The 26,171-nt window shown below is 38.3% G+C and overlaps 1 protein-coding gene across 2 annotated transcripts in view; it reads left to right on the top strand.

The window, feature by feature from the left end:
- The first annotated feature begins 449 nt into the window (after positions 1 to 449).
- The window catches only part of PRKACB (protein kinase cAMP-activated catalytic subunit beta), a 68,361-nt gene continuing 42,639 nt past the window's right edge, over positions 450 to 26,171 (top strand). For both annotated transcript variants that reach the window (XM_030454881.1, XM_030454880.1), the window contains exon 1: positions 450 to 575. In XM_030454881.1, the coding sequence (XP_030310741.1) occupies positions 530 to 575 (46 nt within the window). In that variant the 5' untranslated portion in view covers positions 450 to 529. The remainder of the gene's footprint in view (positions 576 to 26,171) is intronic.

The raw sequence follows: 26,171 nt of genomic DNA, 5'->3' as shown, positions 1-26,171 counted from the left end.
CACCGGGAGCGCTCCCACGCCACCGCCCCGTGACGCCGAGCGCTGACCGGGGGTGAGCAGAGGCGGCCTCGCCTCCGTATCAACAGCAGGCGCGGAGGCCGAAGGCAGCCCGCCCGCCCGCCCCTGCCCTCTGTGGGCTGCTGCCGACGCGGACAGGCGCTGCCCCGGGCTCCCGCAGCCCCCTCCCTGGGTCCGGGGCGGCGCGCTCCGCCCGAAGCGGCGGCAGCCCGGGCCATGGCCGTGGACTGCAGCGTCCCTCGCCCCGCGCGCCCCCGGCGGGCGGCGTAGCAGGGCGGAGGCACCGCCCCGGCCGTCATTTCCGCCGTGTGTCGGGGTGGGGGAGGGGGGCAGAGCGCTCGCCTCCTCCTCCGCGGCGGCCGGAGACACAGAGACCCAGCGCGGGGCAAGGGGAGCTCAGCCGCCGCCGCGCCCGCGGGCCGCGCCGCCCCGCCAGCCGAGCCCTGCCCCCGCCCGCCGCAGCCGCCCGGCATCCTTCCCACCCCCTGCCCCGCGCCGCCTCGGCCCGGCCATGGGGAACGCAGCCACCGCCAAGAAGGGCAACGAGATCGAGAGCGGTGAGTGAGGGGGGATCCTCCGCCTCCGCCCGGCGCTTGGTCCCGCTCCCCGAGAAGGGGCCGGGGGCCCGAGCCCGGCGCGCCCGCCCCGCGCCGCCGCCGCAGGCCCCGCGGCCTAGCGGCTGGAGCGCCGAGCCCCCCGCCCCGCGCAGGCCCGGCCGCCAGCGCCCGCCGGCCCCCGGCTCGGCGCGGCCTGCTCGGCGCCGCGGGGAGCCCGCCCCGGTCTTGGCACCAGCCCACCGCCGAGCCGCCTGCCCTCCCCGGGGTTTAGCGTCTCGGGAAATAAACGGGATAAATCCGCCCGTGGCAGCCGGGCCGAGGCCGCCGCCGGGCCGCGCGTCCGGCTGTCCCGCAGCAGGTGTTCGTCCCCGGCGGAGGAGCTGCTGGCGGGGCCGGGGTGGCGGCGGGCAGGTGTCAGCGCCTCCGCCAGCCTTCAGCCTCCATCCTCACCCCGGCCAGCTCGCTTTCCCCACCCCCGAACACACCCTTGTCGGTGGGGGAGGCCGCCCGCCGCGCCGCGCTCCGTCTGCTGCGGGAGGGTTTTCGTCCCGCTGCGGGGACTGTAGGTCAGAAACTCCTAAGTCTGCCCGGATCGTGCAGCCCCGGTGACCCCGCCGGCCCTGCCCGCGCCCGGGGACTCCGCCCCAGCCCCGCGGCATGTTGACATCGCTCGGGAGCGCGCCGGGAGAGCGCTCGGTGCAAACGTTGTTCTCCTGATCCCTGGGTAAAATGGAAGACAAAAGCATTGATCTGAATTTGCCATCGCAGGGTGATTTCTGCTGATTCTTTTTTCTCCTGCCTTGAGTATTGCAGCAAAGTCTTTAAATAATAGAGAGTCGATTATATTGTGAAAAAAAATACCCCGGACTTTATTTTTAGTAAGTCAATTTCCTTACTTCGTTTCTAGTGGAAAACTTTTGGTTATGTTTGTGATGGGTAAGGGAAAAGACAAGACATAAGAGAGCCTCCAGTTGTGCAAGCACAGTGTTCCTACAACAATACCCTTTGTTACTGAAAACTCCATGGACACTGTTAAAACTGCCATTTTTTTGGAATTTAAATATTGAAGTTGCTTTTTTTTCGTTGGTTGTTTGGGTGGGCTTTTTTTCCCAGTTTGTTTACTTCTTGTGTGTTTACTAGTGAGGTCTGGGGTAGGACCGGGTGATCCGATTTGCATAGGCCAGTGCATGCCCACACAGCCTTTCGTCTGGCTTCCCAGGGATCTGCAAAGGAGTCTCCAGCTGTGGGACCAGGGGCTCAGCTTGACCCACCCTCTTCTGTGGTGTGGGTTATCCTTTCAGTTCTCTCATTGTTAATAGTAGTATTCGTGTGATTAGTGTTATTAGTATTATTGATTTCACCATCTGAATGTTTTATGAGAATTCGACTGGTTTTGTTTGGTTTTATTTTTTATTTATTTAGGTGAGGATGTAAATTTTTGATTGGAAGTATTTCAGCCTACCAATGAAGATGTGTGTGAAGAGGCTTGTTTGAAGTACTTTAGATGACAGAACACTGCATTTTGTACTTCATAGTACCTGTATTGCTGTTCATCTGTGCAGTTAAAGAACAATACTGCACACAGTGCTTTCTTTCTTTTTAATTTTTTTTCATATTACCAAGTACAGTGATTTTTTTTTTAAGTTTCAGAAGGAATTTGCTTCAGAACTCTCCTCTCTCCCTTTGTTGGAGTTTAAAAATGAAATGCTGCTAGAGACCTCAAGCTCACGTGTTCAGTTACTTAGTATATTTAGTAGCAAAAAGCTCTGTAATGATACTACTTCTGTAACTAGGAGAAGAAATTGATAATCATTAACATACTGCTGGGAAAGACCAGGAGTCACTTACTATGGAGGATCAATATTATACAAATACTATCACATAATAAATTATTAGAAGTAATATTTGGATTACTGGCAGTGAAAGTTGATTTGAAGTCTATTTACATGATCCATGGCAGCTAAAACCTAAAGGAACATAAAATGTGATGGAGCTTTAATATTTGTTCCATTTTTGCATTGCTGAGACAGTTTTCCGTTTTGTGTGTTAATTGTCCTTACAGCAGGTATTTCACACTTCAGGATACTTAGTTGTTCCATGTGGTAACAGAAAAATAGAGAGGTTTGACTTGTAAAGGTGATGTTATACCCTTGATCCATTCATGGAGCGTATGGTGTGTCGATCAAGGACATGCTAAGGTCTCTGAAAGTACAATGAAGGGTAACGCAGCTTCCACTGATAACTGTACTTACTAGTTCATGAAGTGTAATTTGAGACCTCTTTCCCTATCTGTGGTCAGCACAGTAAATGCTGTTCACCTAACCGTGGCCCTTATATTCTTGTTTATTTTAGCTTTCCATGCATATTCCAGTATCTTCAGTACTCGTTACTTTACTCAGGCTATGGAAAGGAAAAAACAGAGTCGTGTGTGAACACCAGTAGGAGAATGGAGCAAATGGCTCAGAGTATTTCTAGGCAGAAGTTGCAGGTTAATAAAATCTGAATGCTGGTTAAGTTTCTTGAGGACATGATAGATGTGTGTGTACAAACATGAGATGGAAAGCTTCAGTGTAGTTTGCTGGGGTTTTCTTTCTATGCCCTTCTATTCAGTTTGTCCTAATATGCAGTGAACTTTGGTTTTGAGGATGAAAATTAAAAGTGATCCTTTACTAAAGAGAAACTTAAGAGTTCTTTATCAATTTTAAACTATGTGTCTGTTTTAAATGGCTTCTTAGTTTTCCACAGAGCACAGCAGCCAGCCTACAGGTTCTGAGCTTCGTTAATAATATAAGTATTTTTCATTTAAAATATGAAAAGGCACAATTGTGTGTTGTTCTTTAAGTTTGATTCCTTATCCTAATATTAATTAAATTATTCACTTCATTGCTTGTGAGGGTTTTTCGCTGCTCAATTTATAGTATTTGAGAAGGTTTTTTTGCAACATATGACTTAGTCTCAACATGCGGTAAATTGCATTTTTAAAAAAGAGGCTACAGGGAGTCTACTTTAATTTGTTGCAATTAATGTAGGAAAATGTTAGCTTTATTAATATTCATTATCTTGGAATCATTTGTTAAAGTAGCACAAACAACATAAAAGCAACAAAACTGTAACACATCTCAGAGCTTTAAGAACGTCACAGCATGCTTTTTTAATCCAAGAAGTGGATCTGTTACTTTTAAACTTACTGAGTTTATATGAAACAGGAAATTTTAAACTTCACTAGAAGTATTTTCTAAACTGGAATGAATGACAGCCCTGATTTTGTAGAAAGTTTTTGGGTTGTTTTGTTTTGTTTTGCTTCAGATGACTTGATAATGCAGATTTCTGAAGTAATTGCTGTGTATGGCTCTGAATTATTTGCCCCTTTAGATATGCAAGGTGATGTCACAGGTGACAGCAAGATGTTTGTTTAGGAATTAATAACAATCCCACTTCGTGCTTTGTTTGGTGGGGATTTTTTCCTAGATTCAAGAATACTTAGTTCTGATACTGTCTGTTTCTTTTTTGATCACCAAACTGATTAGAGACCAGGTGATCAGAATACACTCCTTGGTGACTGGAAGATTTGTATGCTTTCTGTTTTTCCAATATATTTTGAAACCACATGGGCTTGGCTTCTGAGGCGTGCTAGCCAGGATTCAGATGGTCCTAGCTGCTTTTTCTGTAGCAGTATATGGTAGTAAATTACTCTTAAAATATATGTTTAGAATTAAACTTTACATCGTTTTCAAAAGATAATTCTGTACACATATCTTCTTACCTTCAGCTTCTAGTCATGAGGAATTTATTAATCTACCATGACTTTACGAGCTTTGACTTCTGTGGTCTTTAAATAGCCAAGTACAGCGTGTATGATGTGTATTCTGCATGAGAGTTTTATGTTCATTCATTCCTCCTCCTCCTCAAAGTGTTCCCACTACAGTGTCTTCAGTATGACAGAGTTCCTATTATAGTCAATTCTTCCCTTTTTAACTCTTCTAATTAATTCTGTAAGTAGTGCTCCTTTGAAATGTGCTTGACAGGAGGATGCAGCCGCCTTCATTTTTCTTTGCCAGTAGATTTTAACCTCCTCAGGGGACATTTCTTAAACTGAGATTTTTTTCTGATTTTTCATATGCATTCATTGCTGGGTATTCTGCTGTATTTTCTCACGGAGTACCAAAGGAGACCACAAGTTTGTTTCCTGTAAAGACTGGATGAGGCAAAGGTCTGACACTGCTGACCTTGATAAGATCAAATTCAGTGAAGTAGAGGTGAAAAGCTCTGTGTCCATTACTATTCCAAAATTACTGATTCTCTGTTGCTTTTCCAGAGACTCTTGTTCAAGTGTTTTTGATCTGAGTGTAGTTTTCAACAGCTGTTGTCTTTTTTTCTTTTGCTCACTGTGTCTATGCTCTCTATGATTTTGAAGTGGATATCCCTTGGAGTCTTGCTTACATGTTTTAAAACATCAGCTGTAGTATGTGTTGTATAACAAGAAATTAACAATACCTGTGCCAGTGATGCTGGAATGGACTGTGGGTAACATCTCTTGAACAATGTATTTCAAGTTTCTTTCCTTATATTCTGGGGACTTTATTGTCTCACTGTTGATCAATTAGGTTTCAGCCATAAGGAGCTCTGGAAGCTGAAAATCTCAACTGATTATAATTGCTTGCTGAAGAAACCTAAGAATTCCTTTGCTGTAATCACCAGTGTAAGACTACCAGTATGCACCATCTGAAAATTCTCCTTTAATTAAAAACAAAATGCTTTTTCAGTGCTTGGACTAGCAAAGAGTAAATGATAGCCATGGCCATGTGGTAGAATAACAAAAGGTCAGAAGGACCTCTAAGTGGTAAAATTAGTTTTTATACTTAATTGTTGTAGTCAGGCTTTTATTACAAGCTCAGACTGCTTTAGAGACAGAATATTACATATTACTTAACATTCCCTTGTTACTGGGTTCCTTTAGTGTTCGTTCATTTACCCATATATGCACACTCATAGATATGACACAATCAGAAGTAATATCTTGAAAAAAATACTCAGGCTAATCACTGTTTTTAAGCAGTCACACTGTTCCTTATTGCAAGATATGCCAGTGCTACAAAAATCAACTGTATCATTGCTGCAGGGAGCAGAATGTGGACATTGAGAAGTAAGAGGGTAAATTGGAAGGATGCAACACTGCAAGGTCCCGTGTTGTTGGCTGCTCTGCTTGAGTCAGGGGCTGTGTTCCACGCCAAGTCAGGCTGGCAGGGAGTCTTCTTCAGTTAAGCTCCTCTGTAACTGATGAATCTCTGCTTTGGAAAGAACTGTGGAAAGGCCTTTGGATGCCTGTCAGATTTTGTGTTTTGCCTGCATCCTCACTACAGGCAATATGAACAGCTTGATTGCCCAGAAGCGTTTAAAAAAACCCAACCCTACAATAATAAAGGGTCTTGTCTCTACAGCACAACAGGTGCGTTCCAGATCAGGCCCAGGTAGAGTGTATTTCACTTAATCAGTGATCCTAGTCACTTAAGCTTGCAGAGTTTTCAGTGTTTGGAACCTTGAGTTGGTGGGGATTTTTTTTATAAACTGCTGAAACAGCTAAAACTTGGCAAAGAGTGCCCTGCAGTGCTGCTCTCCAGCTTTATCTTTGTAACAGGTAGCAAGGTGTTATTTCATGAACATTTATTTCAGTTGCAGTTCTTTTTTTCTTTCCCCCTGCCACATTTTTCCTGCCTCTGTGCTCCTTAAGTGTGCTGGAGCAACTATTTATGAGACAACAAGTTGAACTGAATTTGAGATAGATCTGGGTTAAAAATAACCTTGCAGAAAAGGGAAAGCAAAAAAGGACTTCAGTTAACCTGGGTCGACTTCTTGATCCAGTTCACTGTAGCTACACTGACAGTGCAGGTGGGATGTGGCACAGAGACTGGAGAACAGATACAAAATAGGGGCTGCACTGCCTGCTCGTGTTGCCAAAGGATCCTTGTGGTGCTGTGGGTTCAGGCTCTACTGCAAGTCTTTTCCTGCCATACTGTGCTGTGAGGTAGAAATGCTTCCAGGAGAATGGGGGAGAGGACAAAGTAGCAGTGGTGGAGCTGTGACTAGGTAAATGGAGTGAGTGAGTTGTGAGTCTTATGAGTTGCAAAACTAAAAGATAAAATCAATTTGGGTTGTTTGTTTGGGTTTTGTTTTTTTGTTTGTTTGTTTGTTTTCTTTCTGGTATGGTTGGGAAAGGATTACACACATTCCTCTGTGTAACTTTATTTATTTGTGTTACCCTGGTGTTTATGAGGGCTAGTCATGAATCAGGACCCCATTTTGTTTGTACAAACACAAGCCAGAAAACTTCTTCTCCAAAGCCCATGTTGTGTTTTTGATAATAAAGTGAATATAGACAGGTGGGAAATACAGGATGAAATTGAGACCATTAGTCTGCATATCAGGAGAACTGGGATAAAACAATTTGAAGGTTGGTTTGCAGACATTACTATGCAGGGCACTAAAAGGAAGATACTGGGGTAGCCCTGCCTGTGGTGTTGAGGATCAGCACTGGTAAACACCAGTCTCTCCAGTGCTCAGTTGAGCCTCTCTCTCTGGCATCCCCCTTGCAATTTTTTCAGCATCAGAGCAGAATAATGTCCACTGAGAGCAAGATTTCACAAAGCAGCTGAGCCCATCTGGTGGTTCATGCTGTTGAAAAATCCTGGTTTATTCCTAGGCCCTTCACTGGTCAAAATTCTAGTGTTTTTCTGATCCACTGATAAGTTATTTTACATAGGCAGAAAACTGTGGTTTTTATCTCTTCTGGTTATATATATTTATTTTGCATGCCACATTAATTCACTGAGGTGTCAGATGGCAGTCAGATTCAAAGGAAGTACTGAAAGAACTGTTGGCAATTAAATGGTGAGGTGGCAAGAAAAAGGAGTATCTTTTCGTTGTATTGAGCTCTTAGATTAATTTAATAGTTTCTTAAGACTTCACCCTGCTAACTTGATAGAAAAATGGTAACTCCAGACTGCCCCTTTCCATTTTCCGTTGTTCATATAATGAGTTACTTTGAGGCTTGAAGTTTTTAGTGAGAGATGTTAGTACCTAGCAGTTGAACTTTGCTTTTTCAATCTTTTAGAGTTATATGACAATAGAGAAAAATAGAACAAAGTATTGCTTCTTTCCATCTCTGCACCTGTCATTTGGATTTTTAAGTCAATAGAATTTTAGAAGAGTTTTTTGTTTTATTTTTTCATTTTTAGTGTAGTTTCAGTTCTCTTTTTGCCAGTTTGGTATTCGAACTAAGAAACATACCAAGATTTAGATTTTATTTAGTAATTCACTTTCTCATTCATTAAACAATTTTCTGCTTTCCCCTGCCCAGAGGGACTCATCTGTAATCATAGAGGACTTGCTAGCTTGTAATGTAATGAGTTCAGATACTTATTCCTAGATAGACATGTGGTAAGAGTTAGGCTGTGTGGGTTGCTTGACATTTTACCACGTAGTAAAGGTATGCCACAATTTTTATTACCTCAGACTAAACAGTGTAATTTTGGTGTTTCTTTACTTTGGGATATCATCTATCTATAGTTTTGAAGGCCTGAGAAAATTTTTCAGAAAATCCCATAAGTATAATACACTCTGCATGTTAGAGATAAATGGACCTTCACACTCTGAGAAAGCAAAAGAATCTTTTCCATGACCTATCTCTCTACCAGAGAAAGCCTGATGAGCATTTTGAGCCAAGTTCTTTCTCCCCTCTGGAAGTTGCTGTTCTACCTTGCACTGCTTCTTATGAGAGGCCTGGTATCTGTGTGATAGACCAACACTGAGATGGTAAGATATCTTACCAGGGATGTTAAAACAAGAGGCTTAGAAAATCCTCCTTCAGCACATTCTTAGATGAATATCTAATCTGCTGGGTGATTTATAAAGGTAAGCATTAGTTATCTCTCTGCCTCTTATTAACTTTTCTACTTTTGTTAAAATACTGTAGAATTCAGAGGATGTCAGGAACTTATTTTATTTCATTCCAGTTAAGCTGCTTCCAGCAAACATGTACTTGTTAAGCTGGTGCACTTGCTGTTAACACTCATCTGTAAACACAGAGGCTTCCACAGCTGCAGAGTGGTTCAAGAAATTAATACAGAGGAAACTGCATTTCTGGTGTGAAGACAAACTTTAAAGGCAAAAGAGATTGTTGTTTTGCCTATGCCCAGGATCCATTTACCTCTTTCCTCTCATGGAATGACATAATTAAGGGTGTATGTACTTGGATACATCAGCAGGCGCATTGTAGTAATAATTAAGCTTAATTTTGATTACTATGATATTAGGCAGTTTCAAATTCTTCTTGTCTTGTAGCAGGTAATAGTAATAGGTTTATTGCATATTGAAATTCTAATTGTTAAGCATATGATAATCTAGCCTTAATTTGCACAAGGGGAGAATGTGACTTAACTGCACCAAAGTCTATCATTAAGATAAAGTTTTGAATGCAAATTACCTGTATTCAAGCGTTTTATTAACTGATCCATAGATAAAAATGGAGCCTGGAGGTTTTAATCAGGGTTTTGCATTGAAGAACAGGGTAGGTGGAGAGAGAGGGAAGAAAAGAAAAAGCATTTCATTGCCATAACCATGCCAAACCAATTTGAAAGATCATGGTATTTCCTTCAAACTTATGTCATTACGATGAAAGGCAATGTGTTTTCATCTGCTTCTGGGGGACTGTTTTATATCAGGCAAGTTTTAAAAATTCAGTGCTTCAGTCATACATTTGATCCTTGTGAAAACTTCTGCAATGAGAAGCAGTGGTCTCATTGAAATTCATGACTCTGCCTGCACTGCAGATCCCAGCACTGGTATTCTGCTTTGGGAATTGTGGGTTAAAAACCTTAAAGTGTAGATTGTATCAATATATTCCCTGGTCAAGCTGGTTTCTCTGTTATTATAAAAGCATACATTTTAGAGGTACTTGTTTATGTAAACTGAACTTTAGAGTTAAGTAAGATGCTAGATCATTTAGTTTAATTTAATGGCCTATGTGAATATCAGATTGCTGAAGTTTAAGTCCACAGTAGCTTCATGAGATGTGGAATTGCCTGGGAGATGTTCAGAGTGTGTACTGCTTTGTAATGGTTCTTATGGTGTCTGCTGGTTCTTTTGCAAATTAGCAGATTGGGTTTTTTTTCCTCTTTAAATTTTTTGAGGACTGATGATCAGATGCAAAATTGACATAAAAACAAAATTAGTTCAGTTTTTTCAGCATTACTCTTAATACCCAAGAACAGTTCAGTTTCCATCTGAATTTTGTCTATTTTTATGACACGCTTTCTGCCAAAAAATTGCTCTTTAAATTCTACCTATATCAGTATGCAACTGCTCATTTAGTATTCAAATGCAGGATTTATTTCATTTGCAGATTAACTTTTTTTTTTTATATTGAACTCCCAAGGTGGGACATTCTTGGACTATAAATGAATGTGTCCACATTTGTTACATTTGTAAATAATAAACATACCAAACACATTGCATCGAAGGTGAACACTCGGGAAAAGGTTGACACAGATGGCTGAAGGTGCTGAATTATTTCATGTGAATAATTATTACTATGTAACTGACATATTTTCTGTCTAGACTAGATAGTTCAGGTGTAAAGCTGTGTGTGATATGGGAAGCAAGAAGTGTTCTGCCCTGTTCTTGCTTTTGTGAAGCAGCCACTTCAAGTTTCTGTTGGCTTTTTCCTCAGGGACAGGTACCAATTTATTCCTAATAAAACTTTAGATCCCTCCTTGAGAATGAGGAACTACAGAAAAAGAGAACGGAGAGAAACCATGCAACAGCTGATAAAAGAAGAAGAGGGAATCAAAAAATGTAAAAATAGGGAGCCAAAGGGAGTAAGTAGTGAGCAGAGTAAGGGTCCATTCTTGTCTGTGCTCTTCCATTCTGGAACAGGGATCTGGTGAAAGCTGCCCAGAGATGCTCTGCCTGAGGAGGGAGAGGTAAATGCCACAGGTATCAGGGCTATCCTGTCAAGTGTCTTACTTCAGACACACACACAGGTGTGTTAGGGCACCAGTGACCAGCCTCATGCCAGGTACCCAAAGCGGCATTCTGTGTTTTGGTTCTGCTGCAGGTGCCAGGGATCCTTAGTGTGTTGTATAGTTTCAGTCATCTTTAGTTTTTTCTTCTGATGTGTGTGAAGGGAGTCCCTTATATACCTACAGTCTGAATGTTCTTTGTGTACTTACCTGTATTCTTAGCAGCCCTCTCCTCTGTTTTCATATAGTCTGACCTGAGACAATTTTTTGTTGCATTGTACATTGTTTTCAGTACCAAAGCAATATGCATAGTCTGATCTTTTTCTCATTGTAGTAGTAGATGCTGCTTGTATACCTTCAAAGAGAATTTTTATTTTTTCAATGGACAGTGTTTCTTTCAAAGCTTGCTATATTTAGTAGCTAAACTGATACAATAAAGTTGTTACCTTCAGAAGACATGGGATTTTTTGATGGTGGTTGCTTTGGGGGTTTTGGTTTGGGTTTTCTTTGTTTTGTTTTGGGTTTGGGTTTTGTTTGTTTTTTAAGCAGATGCTTAAAACTATGCCATTTGTTAAAGAAAAGCATTTGCTAAGTAATTGACTTGCAGGCATATAGAACATTATTTGGCCAATTAGAAAACAATTTTTAAAATGGTGGCATTCATCTGTAGGACAGTGTTATGTGATGATTTGGCTGAATTTTTATGTTGATTATAGCCACAATTACTTGTTGGTATTATTTAAGATGGTTTTTTTAGGACCTCATTTAGAAGCAATTTTTTTAGTTTCTGCTGGGCAAGATCGGTATTTTCAGAGCAGAGTCTGATATTTGCCAGTTAAATGCTTTTAGAAAAAAAAAAAACAAAACCCAAAACAAACAGCAACAAAAGCATGTTACTGTTGTCAGCTTGAAGTTTGAGCCTGTAATTATGAAACTTTCTTCAACTTGCTGCTTTCAGAGTGGTTACATGGCCAATTTTCCTTGGCAGTAAAGCTGACTTGAAAAATTCCTGCCCTCCTCACCCCTGCTGCTCTGCTCACAGTTACAATTTGCTGCTCCTTCTGTGCCAGTACATCTGTTTGAGGACTGGTCTCAAGTGTTACTCAAATGGTTAAAACTCTTGCTCCTGCCTGCCCACTAATTTCATAGATCTCTCTTAAAATGCAGCCCCACCCTAGGTTGGATGGATAAGAAGGAGGGATGTGAAAGAGGATGAAATGTTGTTGTAAGTGGATTTTGCTACTGGATAAAATGTACTAAGTGTTTTACTGAAGTGAAAAAACTGCTGTCATCAGACAGTGTTGGTCTAAGTTATTAGATATATTAACTTAAAAAGGTTTTTAATTTGTGGGGCTCTTTGGAGCCTTCCCTTCAACCAGAAATTCTGCTGACTTTCTTAAAAATATGCATCACCATTCTGAAATATCAGAAGAAGTTGTCCCATTTTTGCTTACTGCTGAGACCAAAATAGTAATTGTAACATTTTAGCTCTGTTAAATGTGATTGCCCTCATGGTCATCAGAGCAAAATGTATTTTGACTGAATTATCAAAAGGATCACCAGCCTTCCTCTTCATATTTTTAATTATTCCTGAATGTACTCAGTATTTGTTAGGACAAATAAAACTGGAAGATGACTAATACATACATACTCATTTTAGATACAGCATGTGAGTAGGGAGTAACAGGAGGAAGAAGAGACATGCAGATCAGTGCAGTAGCACAATGAGAGATGTGAAAGCACCAGAGATCAAAGCTGGCCTAAATGGTACAGGCAGGCTCAAGGTATAAGCACAGCAAATCTAGTATGACCTTTGACAAGAAAAATGAAAGCATCTCTTGCATTTACCTTTTTTGAAGTTGAACTGAATTTTCCACTTTATGGTGAAGATACCAGCTTTCTGCAAGATACATTTTTTTCATTTAAAGTGAAATAAAGTTTGGAACCTTACTGCCCTTTCTTTCAAAGGATAACTTGTGGTAGTTCTGCCTTTTTTGTGTGAAAATAATCTCAAACAGAAAATAGTAGTTGGCTTGTTTTCCACAGTTCTATTCAGAACAGTGTCATTTTCTCCACCAACTAAATTGACTCATTCATTTCCTCTAATACAGACAAACTTACTTGTTCTGCTGCCAGTCTTGTTAGGAGTAGCCCAAAGTGCAGTGGCTGGGAAAACAGTAGTAGATGTTCACTATGAAAAATGTATAAATTGAAGCCTTTCATTCACAGTCCCTTTGGACTTGGATAGAAGAGGAAAATTTTCACAATGAGGGCAATTGGCCATTGGAATAATCTCCCCATGGAAGTGGTGGATCAGATGCTTGAGATTCGATTGGATAGGGCACTGGAACATCGTGTCCAGACCAGGCTTTTGTCAATAAAGATTGGACCAGATGGTCCTTGAGGACCCTTCCATCCTGGTATTCTGTGACTTGTTCTGGACCAGCAAAGCAAACCTCTTGAGCTTGAGATTGTTTGTTACTTGTGCAGCCCTTGAGAGGGTTTGTAGAAAGTGTCTGCAAGTTGGGGAGAAGAGAATATTCAGGTGCATTTCTGACAAATAGAGCAGTGGTGACAATCTGGATTTCTCTCAAATAGCATGTTGAATGTACATTTAATAATGAAAAAAGGAGACATAGTCAGTTGAAGAAGATGTGTGCTGCTCTTGCAAAAGACAGAATACATTCAGTGTTTTGAGCATATGACAATATTGGAAGTTTACTGAGAATTGAAGTAGTGGTAGTAAAGACCAAAGAAGGAAGATGCAAGCAAATAAAGAAATAATACTATTAGTCCCACTTAAGTGTTTACTGGTAAAACAAGTAGCAGCAATGGCATTGTAGCATTAGGAATATTTTTCCTTTTCCAAATAACAGAAATACAGTAGTGTTAGGTGTAAAAAAACCAAAACAGAAACAAAAAAACCCACACACCGAAGAAACCACACAAACCCCAACAACAACAGAAAAAAAACTAAACCAAAACCCCCCAGATCCAAACTTGTTTACACACATGAAAGCCTAGTTTTTATTTATTAGTAATATGGAGCATTAACTTCTTCATGTGGTAGGAAAAAACCTCTGATTATTCTGTTTCACAGATCTCTTAATGTTATTTGTCTTGTTTCCTTGCTGGGAGGAGGCCACTGGAAAACTTGTGCTCTAAGAATATGATGGAAGAATAAATCTCCCTATTTGTGGTTACATTGAGAGCTATTGAAGAAAAGGTAGCATTAATTTTTTTCTCATGTTTCATCATATGGCAGAGCATATTCTCTCATGAAAGATTAAATTGTAGATGCTGCTGACATCTGTTACTGTTTGGGAGGTTGTTGTTTCTTTGTGTATTTGGAGGAGGATTATCTAAATCAGAATTACTTGTCTGCTGCAGCAGCACCAACTTTGCAGTATCCTTAGATAGGAGACAACCTGGAACCACAAACAAAAAATACTCTTTTTTATAGATGTCTGTTCTGGCTGGTGTGGTTTTGTGGTCTAAACACAGCTTAATTGTCACAGTGTTGGACAGTTTAGAACTGACTTAGAGGACTGCTATGCCAAGTACTAAAATACTGTGCTTAGAATTAGATGTTGCAGTTTTAAAAATACTTCCAGCTAATCATTCTTCTCAAGTACTTCTTCAGTGTTGATGGTGTTTAAGAAGGGACAGCAAAATTAGAACAGTTTTGAAAGATGACCTACAGGCAGATACAAATCTGGTCCTTCGAGTTGTTACAATTCATGAGGGTAAATATGCAGTGGTAATAGTAGGCTAGTATGTAGAGGTAACTTCAGTAGGCGGATACTTTGTATCTAGATAGAATTCACTTTGCAACTGATGGAAAACCTCAGAAGAGGAAATTACCGCTACTGCCACCGTTACATGATGAGATTTCTGTTTAGGGAAAGTGAGGAGTAACAGCTTTATTACAAGAAATATAATTATACTCTAGTAAATGCACAGGGGTGGAGATGATGGCCAGTTATTGTTCCATGCACATCTTAGTCAATGTTTTTGACATAGCAAGCAAAATAAGTCTTTAGCTTCACATTTTTAGCTTGACATTTTAATATTTTTGACTATAGATACTAACTAAAATATTCTTTGCTTAATGTTTACGTTATTTTGCTGTGGTTTTCAGTGTCTTACTTTGCCTACTAAGTATAGGATTATTCAAGCATTTTTGAGATTCGGTTCTTTTGCTGAGTCTTGCTATCACACTTGTGCTATTAGGGGTTAGAGAAATTTTTAGTGAAAGTGAAGGATGGAAATTCAGCTTTTCTTTTCTTGGTAAATAAAACAAAAAACCAAACCAACAAACAAACAAAAAAACCCAAAAGAACAACAACCAAAGCTCAAACCAATCAATTTTTATATTTCCAGTTAAAAATAAATAAAAAAAAAAAGCAAGCAGCACAATATTTCATGAGGAAGAACTACAGCATTGGAGGAGTGTTACCTGAATATCATTTGGTTAAGATTTGTGCTCATGTGTTTCTGAGGGGAATAAAAGGTACAGAAGTAAAACGAGATACAGTTCAAGCAAATAGTGGAACATGGACTGTGCAAAATGTACCGAAGTATTTTTGGGCTGAACATGGCTAGAGCAGCCTTACTGGCTTCTCAGGTTATTTTTTATTTTGCAGAGGCAAGCTTTTACACAGTCTTTGTAAATCCCCACAACTCAAGATAATCTGCAGAGAGCAGCATCTCACTTATTTTTATTCAGGTGGTGAGTGGAAGCAGGTAACCAGCTCAGGGTTAGTAGGTGGCTCTGTGCATTTGGGTAAGCAGCATGGTTTGGGAGTTCTTACTGACTTACAGCTATAATGATATGGACTGTCCTTAAGATTATTTTGCTGTACCACCTAGTCCAATTTCTTTGCTTTTGATTTATGAATGGTTTATATATATATATATAAACAAGCAAAACCATGAATTTTCTACTGATACATCAATTTCTTTTCCTGGGCAGTTAAATAGCAATGTATGTTTTCTCTGCAAAGTTATTCTCAGAGTTTGTGATCACCTCACCAGATCTATCTGTATTAGTTTTATTTTGCAAAACGGATGCTTTCTTGCTGCTGACAAAGTTTGCACCTCTTATATAAATATATAAGCTTTAAAAAAATTCTGGTGCAACTCTTCCAGTTCTGTCAGACCTTTATTGTACATGAATTAAGAGTGAGTTTAAGAAGGAGCTCTTACAGTTGAAGAGCTCATGTAGCGATTGGAGGATTCCTTGCTTGGGCAAACTAAAATTGGTATCAGAAGAGAAGGAGAAAGGTTTATATTTAGAAATTAAAGTTTTGTCTTATTCCTGTGTATTCTTCTGATTCTTCTGGAAATTCTTTCAAATACTAGTATAGACCCCTTCCCTCCTTTGTTGCTTCATCTTTTTTTTCAGGCTGTCTTTCTACCTAGGTCTGTTTCAGCCAGATTAGTTTTGTGTCTCCATTTTATTTTTGGTTTGGAATTTATACAGTAATACACACACATGTAATTTCAAACTGTTTTCTATTTTCTAAGAGAAAGTTATTTGCTATTTTAGTAATGCTATGGATAAAAAATAAAATTAAACAACCGTTTCTGCCCTGCTTCTGTCCTTTCCGTTCCACTTTGTGCCCTTTCATTTTGTGGAACAAAAAAGTAATTATTCAATGCAGTGTTGGATCAACTATCCCCATTGCATCTTAAAGTGAAATGTTGTAGCACTCTTAAAACCTTAACAATTTTGACATTACAGAGTTTTTAATGGATGTGCTGCAACTTTGTTTCATTTCTGTGTTTGTTATGGGTTAGGAAATTGTCACATTCTTAATCTGCCGGTGTGTAATGTGTACCAGGCAGCTAAATGCAGCAAAACAAACGTAAGGATTAGGAAGAAATGTGAAAAAAGGCAAGTAGATCAACAGGATTGTTTGTCATAAGAAGTATGAAAGGAACCCAATATTTTTGAAATTTGTCATTCTTCTGTTTGAAAACATTTCTGAGAGAGATTTTCATAGTTGATGTGGCAGAGGTTTATGGGAAGGCCTAGTGATGAACCACCCCTTAATCTATATAGTGCCCCAATGTGATACTTGACGACTTTTAAGTTTCTTTTTTTAAAAAATCCTTTAAGTTTCTTTAATCAAAATCAGAAAGCAAGAAGGAAAATTAATGTTACAAATTTTAAAAGGCAGGAAACGCAAAATTAAAATTGCCTTTGTGGCTGTATTTTTGGTCCCTTGCCATCTACATTGTAAGAGAGAAAATTGTGTGTTTATATGTTCCTGCTTCCCCCCACCCTTAAAGGATCTTGCTACTTTCAGTGCACAGGACATTGAACAGTACTCATTAAGCAAAGGGAGCTTTTTATTTCCTTTACTGTTTCCAGTGTGTGTCTGTCTGCCTTCTTTACTCCAAACATTATTATTTTCCTTGGGAGCTTTTTACAGAAATCATTATCTTCATATACAGCTGGTTTGTGAACACTGAATTTACTTTTAAAGCATGCTGCTAAATGAGGAGGTTTTCTTGTTCCCATTTTTACAAATAAGGAACTAAGGAACAGAGAGATGAAGGTAAAGTGTTTCCCTTTATTTAGGAAACCCTGTTTAATATAATAAAAGCTTTATTTCTTGGGACACTTAATACATGAAATTCTTGTAAGTATTGAGGTGCTATTTATATAGATTTCTGTGGCAGTTACAGTTTTTTCTCCTTTGTGAAACAGGCACCCAAATGCCACTTTCTTATCACAGGGGACAGAAAAGCAGCAGTACATGCAGCTGAAAATAGTGTGGTTTAGGGAACTTGTCACAGAGTGTTCACTCCTCAAGGATGGGATTCAGTAGCCTTCATCAGTGTGTCCTGCTGCTTCCCAGAGTGGTGTGAATCTTTCCACCCTACACAAAGGAGCCCTACAGATCCATTTGCTTCACTGCTTAATCCTAAATGATTGCCAGGGCAGTTCAATTCAGTTCAGTGTTCTGCAGGAGGTATTAGCACATGTAAAAGAGAGCTGTGCTGAGGTTACTAAAAATGATGCTAATTCTGACTTTTTTTTATGCTATTGAAGACCAAAATATTAAATACAATTGTTTTTAAAACATAGTTTTCTGTTTCAAATGCGTTACATGGATAACTACTTGTTTATGCAGGTTGATTTGTAAATGTCTTCCTATAAAAAGGCAGTAACTTCTGCTAGTGAGTTTATTGTCTTTATTAATAAATATTCATAATAAGTATGACAAGAGGTTGATTCTCCATTTGTTCTCTTTATCCAATGTCAGTTGAATTTCTGCTTATTATTTCTCAAATGTACAATAAAGCTAAAAACAGTAGCTTTTTCAGTGGTGAAGTTTGTAGCTTGTGTGGGTTTATACTCAAATTGGAGGAATTTGTTAAAAATTTTGGGAAGACATCAATTTGTATAGACACTACCTTGAATTTACAAAAAAACTCTTAGGGTTGTGAGAAGGCAATAGGTGCTGGTGATACCATAACCCTTTGCATGCCAGAACTGTAAGGAAATTCTTTTTATGAACTCAGAAGTGCTCTTAAAAGCCCCGCTGAAAGCCCCACTCCTCTGCTTTGCAAGAGTAACAAAAATCTGTCAAATGATGGTATCACACTATGAAAATTATTTGCAGATATGATTTGGCTCTAATCTGAGGTCAAACCACAGTATTTGTTGACCTTCTTACTTAGGCTTGATGCACTGAAAATCTGGGCTGTTAAACTTGGGAGTCATGTGGTTGTCTAAATCCTTACTTCACAGTCGCGATGTTCCAGAAAAACAAGGCAGAGGCAATGCAATCAGGATTAACAGTCCTATTGCTTTTAACCATTTCTGAATTTCTGTTAGGGGGAGTGCAGCTTCTAGGAAAATCAGTAGCTTTTTAAAATTAGTTGGCACTGTTAAGCACATCTTGAAAACTGGCAACTAACTGCATATATATTAATTTTTCAGACGATTTAGGCATACAGCAATACAGTGAAGTTGAGTTCTTATAATTACTGTAAGCTTATAGTAACACTTCTAGTAACTTAAAATAACATGTATCTTCATTTTTTGCTAGTCATGCATTTAAATTGGCAAGTCTGTTACAGAGAGAAAACTATATCTTATTTTATGGCAATTAGTATATCAATTTCACGTTCTCAAAGTGCTTATTAATTTTAGCTCAAAATAGATCAAATGTACCACATGTGACTGCTGTATCATAATACTACTTATCTATTTTTAAATCTAAATGGACTCTGGGAAAGTACTTTGCAAACTTTTGGCTTCTATCATAGAGCAAGTTTTCTGTGTATTTCTGAGTAAAATGCTTCCTAATGGGACTGTGTATTATCCACGGTTCTTTCTGGCCATGTTTCAAGGCTTTTACATTTAGTAATAAAAAAATAAATTAAATAAATAAATTAAAAAAAAAAAAAAAGTCATGTGAATTGTGTAAACCTGGGGGGACTCCATCTGTGTTTCCGTCCTGAAAAATGTTCTAGTACTGCAAAGGGAAATGAGATGTTTGCTGTAAGTCATGAGCTCAGAATTGTGTTATGCTCTTTTGTTTTGTAAACGGTTTCTCTGTGAACTTACATTCAACACCAAAAAATAACTGTTGTTTCCCTGTGTGTGTATGTTGCAAGCTTTTCAAAGCATATGAAATGTCTCATTAAAAATATACTCACTAATGGAAAGTGAAAAAATCTTGACCTTTCTTACTCTGTAATCAGGGAGTCATGGCTCAAAAGTTATATATAAGTTAATATTTCTTCTGTAATTATCAACTGGGGTGCTTTTTCTTCCATGGCATATGGCTCAAGTTAAATACTAGGACTTCTCTAGCAGGTTCTCACCTTATTTTATTATGATAGTGAACATCTATAAAGAGAGACTCTCCAATGCAGTGAAGAGGGTTTGGGGGTTGAAGACAGTTGTAAAATAAGATGGATAAATCTTTAGGAGAGCAGATGAAATGTTATTGAACTGATTGATTCCAAGGCTGCATCTGAGTATGAAGTTGTGTTGTACACTAACTGGAGTTTGGCTTTTGAGTGTAAATCTGTGTAACTGCTGTTTGTAGTAATTCAGACTGAGAGTAACAAAGAAAAAAGTATCAACAACAAACAGCACCACAGAGATTATATCAGTATTTAAGAAAACATGATAAAACATGGTATCTGTGCAGCTTGAGCTGTATAATAATTTGGGATCCAAGGGAGTATCTTTAGGTGACAAAGACTGACAAACACAATCCAGAATAGGCTATGTGTATTTTAATTGCTTAGCCTATGAATCAGATAGCAGTAGTGCTCTGTGGGCTTTCTGAACTCACTCTTTATACTTCACTCTTGTCTCTGGATGGAGAGCACTGTAAGGTCTTTTTGTGGCAGCCAACTCGAGCATCTCAGTCACTATCTGTAGCAATTGAACATCAGATGCAAATTAAGGAGGACAGTAAAATTAGCAAAACTAGTGTTTGAGGTAGGCCCATAAGGTATCTGTAGTTTGGTGTTGGTATCCTGACTCAGCCAGAAGTTACCAAAACATTGAAGAATATTGGAGAAGTGGGTGTTTTCATCTTTCATTTACACACAGTTGGCATTCATTAACTAAATTAAGTTTTTGTTTCAGCTTGAGAACTTAAATGAGAAGAGTTGATATAATATTGTGATCAATCAGTTTTTAGCCTTTGACCTTCTAAAATTAAAGTTTACAACATAATTAAGTGTGAAATTTTATATAGTCCTAGAGCTAGAGTGTTGTCTTTTAAGTTTAAATGGCTGGAAAATAAAGGCAGTGAGGGCTTAGGCTTTTTTCTTCATCTCCATAACCAGCAGACCTCTTTTAATCTACAGAAAATTTACAGTCTACAGTCCCATGCTCTTGGGACTTGCATCTCTCATTTTTTTGTCTGATACTTTTTTTTTCAGTGAGGCCATTCATGGTTGACATCAAATTTAATGCTTTTTTTTTTTTTTTTTTTTTAACTTGGGACAATAAAAATAAAGCTATTGTGATTGGGAAAATACTGGTGAAGATGCTTTTCTTTGCCCTCTACCTTACAGTCAAACACAGATGGTTTTGCCTCCACTCACAGGAGGTGTTTCAGGTGCAGAGCCCTTGTCCAGTCCTTCCTTAGCTTCTTGTTTCAGTTTTACCTTTGTTCTGTGTCAGCTCCCTAATGGAGTCTTGCATCAGGACTCAGTCAGTTCCTTGCTTGTTAGCTCTTCCTCTGCCTTTTATTTGCTTCCTTCCCCCCCTCCCAGTTCTGTTGTGAAATTTTTATTTTTGACAGTGTAAAAATAATATTGTATGTTCCCTGTATTTGTATCATAGTCCCCAAAGTGGACACTTAAGGGCAGAGAAATATTTTAATAGAAAATATTTTAATTTTAAGGTGTATATTAACAGCTCACAAATTATTTGTAAGCAAAAAAGGAGGCGTAATTTCCTTTATCTTTTGTATTTCAGCCTGTTGCAGCAATAATTAATCTCAAGGTTGCTGCCGTAAATTTTGGGGGTTTATTTGACATAGAAATCAGATCTTATTAAATATACTTTTATGTCCGTATACTCTTTATTCACTTAAGCTGTAATGTGTCTGCCAATTTAAATTATTCACTGTCAAAAGTCTGACTAATGCAAAAAAATTAACAACGTTTGAACTTGAGGATGCCAATTTAAGCATATAAAACACTGAAGTCTTATTTTTAATAGAAACAAAAAACCCCTGTCAATTTTATTTTAAATTGCTTCCATATTTAAACCTTAGCTTTATTGTAAAATTCAGGCTACCAATGTTTTAGACAACACTTGCAAATTAATTAAAACAGATAGAATGTATAATTAGAAATTTTGGCATATTGAGCAACCAATCTGAAATGAGAAATATTTGAATCTGTAATATGTGGGACAAAATCATATCAAAGAGCTATTGGTCTGCAAAACCAAGGGTGTCAAAGGATGCTTTAAAGGAAGGCAGAGAGAACATCTGAGCTTGGCCCCACTGCACAGTGTAGAGCTGTACGTGGCCTCTTCTCTTGCAAATGCAGTGTCCCAGTTGGGTCTCTCTGTGCTTGTATCTCTGGGTGTAAATTTGGTCCTTTAAGGGAGTGAAACAAATGATAAAACCTGTCCAAGTGAGATGGAGTAGGAGAGATTCTGTTTTTTGGAAACACTGCAAAACATACATAGCTACACAATGATGCTCATATACAGTGTTCAGAATTAAAATATTTACCAAAAAACCTGTTTTTTTATCGTATTGAGAAAAATTTGTGTTTGTAGATAAGGAGAAGATTTAAAGGTTCATGCTGAGTTTGTTACCCTGCTATTTTCAGATCTGTTCTAGGTGACTGCCAGCATTTAGCTATCAGGATTGTTAGGGTTTTGTTTAATACTCTACTGAAAGTATGCTTCTCTTTTCTATAGTCTTTGAGCAGTCGGCTTTAAGTAGGACAAAATACTCAGGAAATCAGCTTTTTTTTTTTTTTTTTTTTTTTTTTTTTTTAATCCTTCGTTAGAAGAAGGAAGGAAGAAAAACTTTGTGTTTTCACATGAATGGCTATTAGACTGCGAGTTTTTCCACTTAGTATAGAGCTTTGATCTTCTCTCTGTTGTAATTAAGGAGTAAGAGAAAACTGATTTTAGCTTAGATTCATAGATTTCTGTGTTGGGTGGATACACTGTTAGGAAGGACTCAGGACAGCCAAGGGTATGGATGTGAAGCAAACATAAGAGAAGGTGGAAATGAATTAGGTATTCTGAATTTGCTTTTCAGCAATTTGTCAAGTCTGCTTTCTTAATTCCGTAAAATAACAGACTGATGAACTCTGTACAGTTTTAAATGCTGCAGTCTTGGTGGAAGGTGAAGATGAACATGAATGAGGTGCTTTTAATAATGACTGCTCTTGAACCTGAACTAGTGCTGTAGCTTTTAAGTTACAAGAATAGAGTATGATGCTCTGTTACTAGAGTTTATGAGTTGGGTTATCCTACACAAAATAAGGAGATAAGATACCTTCAGAGCTTGACATCCATATGGTGTATTTTTACTGGGTTTAGAATCCCATTCTCCACAGGGGCTGCACAGAGTTGTCCAATTGCTAGTGGATGTGATTTAAGAGTTACTAAAACAGTCATCATTAATGGATTGTGGGCTACTACTCTATTTAATTGGCTTTTAATTAGTCCATGGATAGAGGTCTTACTGAACGTATATCTGAAGATAATGAGGATACAAAGTTGTACAGACTTTTAATCCAGTAAATGTTACAAGTGAATCTCCTGGAAGAACAAAAAGTGAGCAGGTGATAAACTGTTAGCAAAATCCAAATGAGTTATAGGTTTTTTAGTGTTGCTTTTGTCTTAAGTAAGGAAAGAGCAGCATGATTTGCATTAATGCCACCTGCATGTCTCCTATTTTCTCTTTCTATGCAGTGTTTATATGTGCATTTTAGCCCTGCAGCACCCTTAGCACCTTGCTAGGTTCAGGATTGGGTCACTGGAGACTAAAGTAGGACTTTCACTTTCTGATGTGTGTTTCAGGATTTTTCTATTCATTCTGACCTCTGAAAAGTTCTGTAAGAAACTGTGTTTTACTTTGTGTAGTATTTCACTACATTGTAAGTAGTATTGTACTTTGCTGGATACAACAGGGGTTGTGTAGATTTAAGGCATACTGGAAAAAGTAATTCAAGTGTAGATTTTGAACTGAGTTGCACTGTAACTGCATTCAGTGGGGAGTCCCAAGAGCCATTAATCTTCAGACCTTTGTCCCTATTTGGCATCCTGAGTGTCCAACAGACCTTCCAGGAACTGTGCTGAGTTGCATTAGACAGCATTATTAACGTTGTTAACCTTTCACAACTTCTTAGAAAAATTAGGTAAAAGCAGTGTTTTCAAAAATTACAATAATATATTTGTTTGCCTGATTTGGCTGATAAATCAGTTGATACTTTCTGCTGAAAGTGTTGTCTTCATAAAGGCAAAGGAATGAAAATATCAAACTAGGTTACCTAATAATAAATAAGTAAACAGTCCTTCTCAGCTCAATTAATTATTAATTTAAGGTTTAATTTCTGTGTTATTTAAGTATAAAGGTATTTCATATAAGAAAGATGAGGAAGGTGCTCAGTAATTGAAATTACTAAAATCATCATTTTGGTATTTTACTTTAACAGGATGCCATGTGTTTCCTTCTGTCACCACCCCAAGAGTGGATGAAGGTGGATCTTATAGTGGAAATAAGTTTTAAAATTTGCCCAATGTGTTTCAACTGGTACTGCATTTTGGCAGTTTTCTGGGGTAGAGTTTAACTTGAGAGGAATTGGAAGAAAACCAGAATCATCCCACATGCCATGTGACTCCCAGAAATAAAAACTCTGTATTGAAGTTGTTATGAAAAGTTATGAGCATCTGAGAGCAGCTCTAAGTCAAACGTGTTTGTTCTTCAAGGAGGAAGAAAAGAAGTCACTGGCAAGTTACAGAATTTTAGGCATATTTTCCAAAGTGCTTCAAGTAAATTAAGATAAAAAAATAGAGAAAGTATCTGCCAAATTGGAGGGAGTCTTGCATCCCAGAAATGAGAAGGGCCCACTCAATGCTGTCATACTGCAGGCTTTACCTATTCAAAATAGGAATAGTTCAAACTATTAGTAGTAATCATTAACAGAATGCCATTTCACTGCAAGATTAAGGATCAGATTTCCAGTTATTAGCTGTAATTGCCCCAGTGGCTGGTGTAGGCAAATTCTCTTGCTTTCCCTGTGTACAGTCTGCAGTGGAGGTGTGCAGTGAAGCTGTCAGCTATCTCAGACGTGCACTTTTATGCAACTCCAGGCTTTTTAGCAGAGATTTTCCGTGTAAGGATGAAAATATTTGGACATTTATCCTTTGTCACTGTTCTCAAATTCTCTTGGCTTTTGAGACTAAGGTCAGAACAGAGTTAAAGGTGTGTATATGCTGAGGTGACTTAATTTCTGTAAATACCAGAAATAGAAACCAATTGAAAGATTAAGAGTGAACTTTGACAGCCAGTATTGTTCACTGTCAAATGCACTGGATCTATGCTGCAAAAATTTAATCAACTGTCAAAGTGTTCCTTAGCTCAGTAGGCAAAAGGAAAAATCTCTGAATTTTGCTTTAGTACAAGTTTGGGGAATTCTTTCAATAATAGTGGTATGGAAGAGACCTGCAATATTCTTGTTGAGTGTCAGTACTTTGAGGTGGCCTCCAGTGAGAAGCTGCTCTTTGTGGCATTTCACAGAACAAAATACAGTGATTTTCAGGATGCATTTTTAATTATTGTTTGCACTTATTTCTCTTTAAAGGCACATTAGAGATAAATAAAGTTACAACTAATGGATGTTCTTGTATCTAATAAAAAACTTACTTCAGGAATATTTGCTGTTGGTTTGCATGTCAATTAAAGGTTTATATCATGTTTAAGAAAACAAAAATTTTAAAATCAATTTGAATGTTGTTGAAGGGTGGAAAAGCTTGTTCTTTGTGCAGTGGAGTGAGCTCTAATAGAGCTGGCCAGTATAATCAGTACCTGCTTTCTTAGAAGAAAAATCTTTTGTTTTTAAACAAAATGCAGAATTGTCAAAACTTCTTGGAATAAAAATGTTGCATACTATCAGGTACTGATTTGGCACTGAAAGTAAGCAAAATTTGTATGTTTATCACAGCTTGTAACTTACTCCCTGTAAGTTGATGAAGGACACCACCAGTTTCTTTTGATCTTATTAAAAAAAAAAAATCTGATATTTTGCTTTGAGAATGAAAATGCAATTGCAAGGACGTGGCTGCTTGAGGATACAGTTTCAAGGTATTTTATCCTTGTCATTTATACTGCATGCTGAGCTGACACTCCATGTGAATTGTTTGAATTTGTTCAGAGGATTACAAGTAATGATGTATTTTATCCATACTTGCTTGTATAGATTTTCTCAGAGTTCTGTGTTGTGAATAAAGAAATGTATATAGCAATTTTTAGAATTCTTATTTATTATTATTAAGATTTTTTTGTATTAATAAGTATCAAGTGCAACAGCATTTTGGCAAGTTTACATTAAGAAAAGGAAAGGGAAGGGCTATGCATTTGATCTCATAATGCTTAATCCAAGAAAGTTCTTCCTGCTTTCCTGTTCTTGAAAAAATAGTAGAATAAATTAAACATATTTGTAGTCACGTATTTCATTCTTAGTAAGTGTAAGAGTGAAAGATGCATCTTCTGACCATTCTGCCTACTGGACATTGTATTTTAGCCATAGAGTTTTCTCAGTTTCAAAGCACCCTTTTGAGCTTTAGTTGTTTTGGCCTTGATTCTAAAGTAACATTTGGGAATGTAAAAAGAATACTGTGGGCTGAGATGAAAAGTGCCTGTTTGCTTACTGGTGTCTGCAACACATTTTATCAATAGCAAAAGGGAATTGTTTCATTTTAAGTACTACTTGTGTAACTTGGTAAATTATTTCTGTTATAGTCAAATGTAAATACTATTTTAAGAAAATATCCAGCCTGCTAATAAATAAACCACCTTATATGAAACAAACGGTGTAGAAATTATAAATTATAAAAGAA

Source organism: Calypte anna, chromosome 8 (genome assembly GCF_003957555.1).
Source record: "Calypte anna isolate BGI_N300 chromosome 8, bCalAnn1_v1.p, whole genome shotgun sequence".
NCBI classification, from domain to species: domain Eukaryota; kingdom Metazoa; phylum Chordata; class Aves; order Apodiformes; family Trochilidae; genus Calypte; species Calypte anna.
This window is presented reverse-complemented; position numbering and strand designations above follow the sequence as displayed.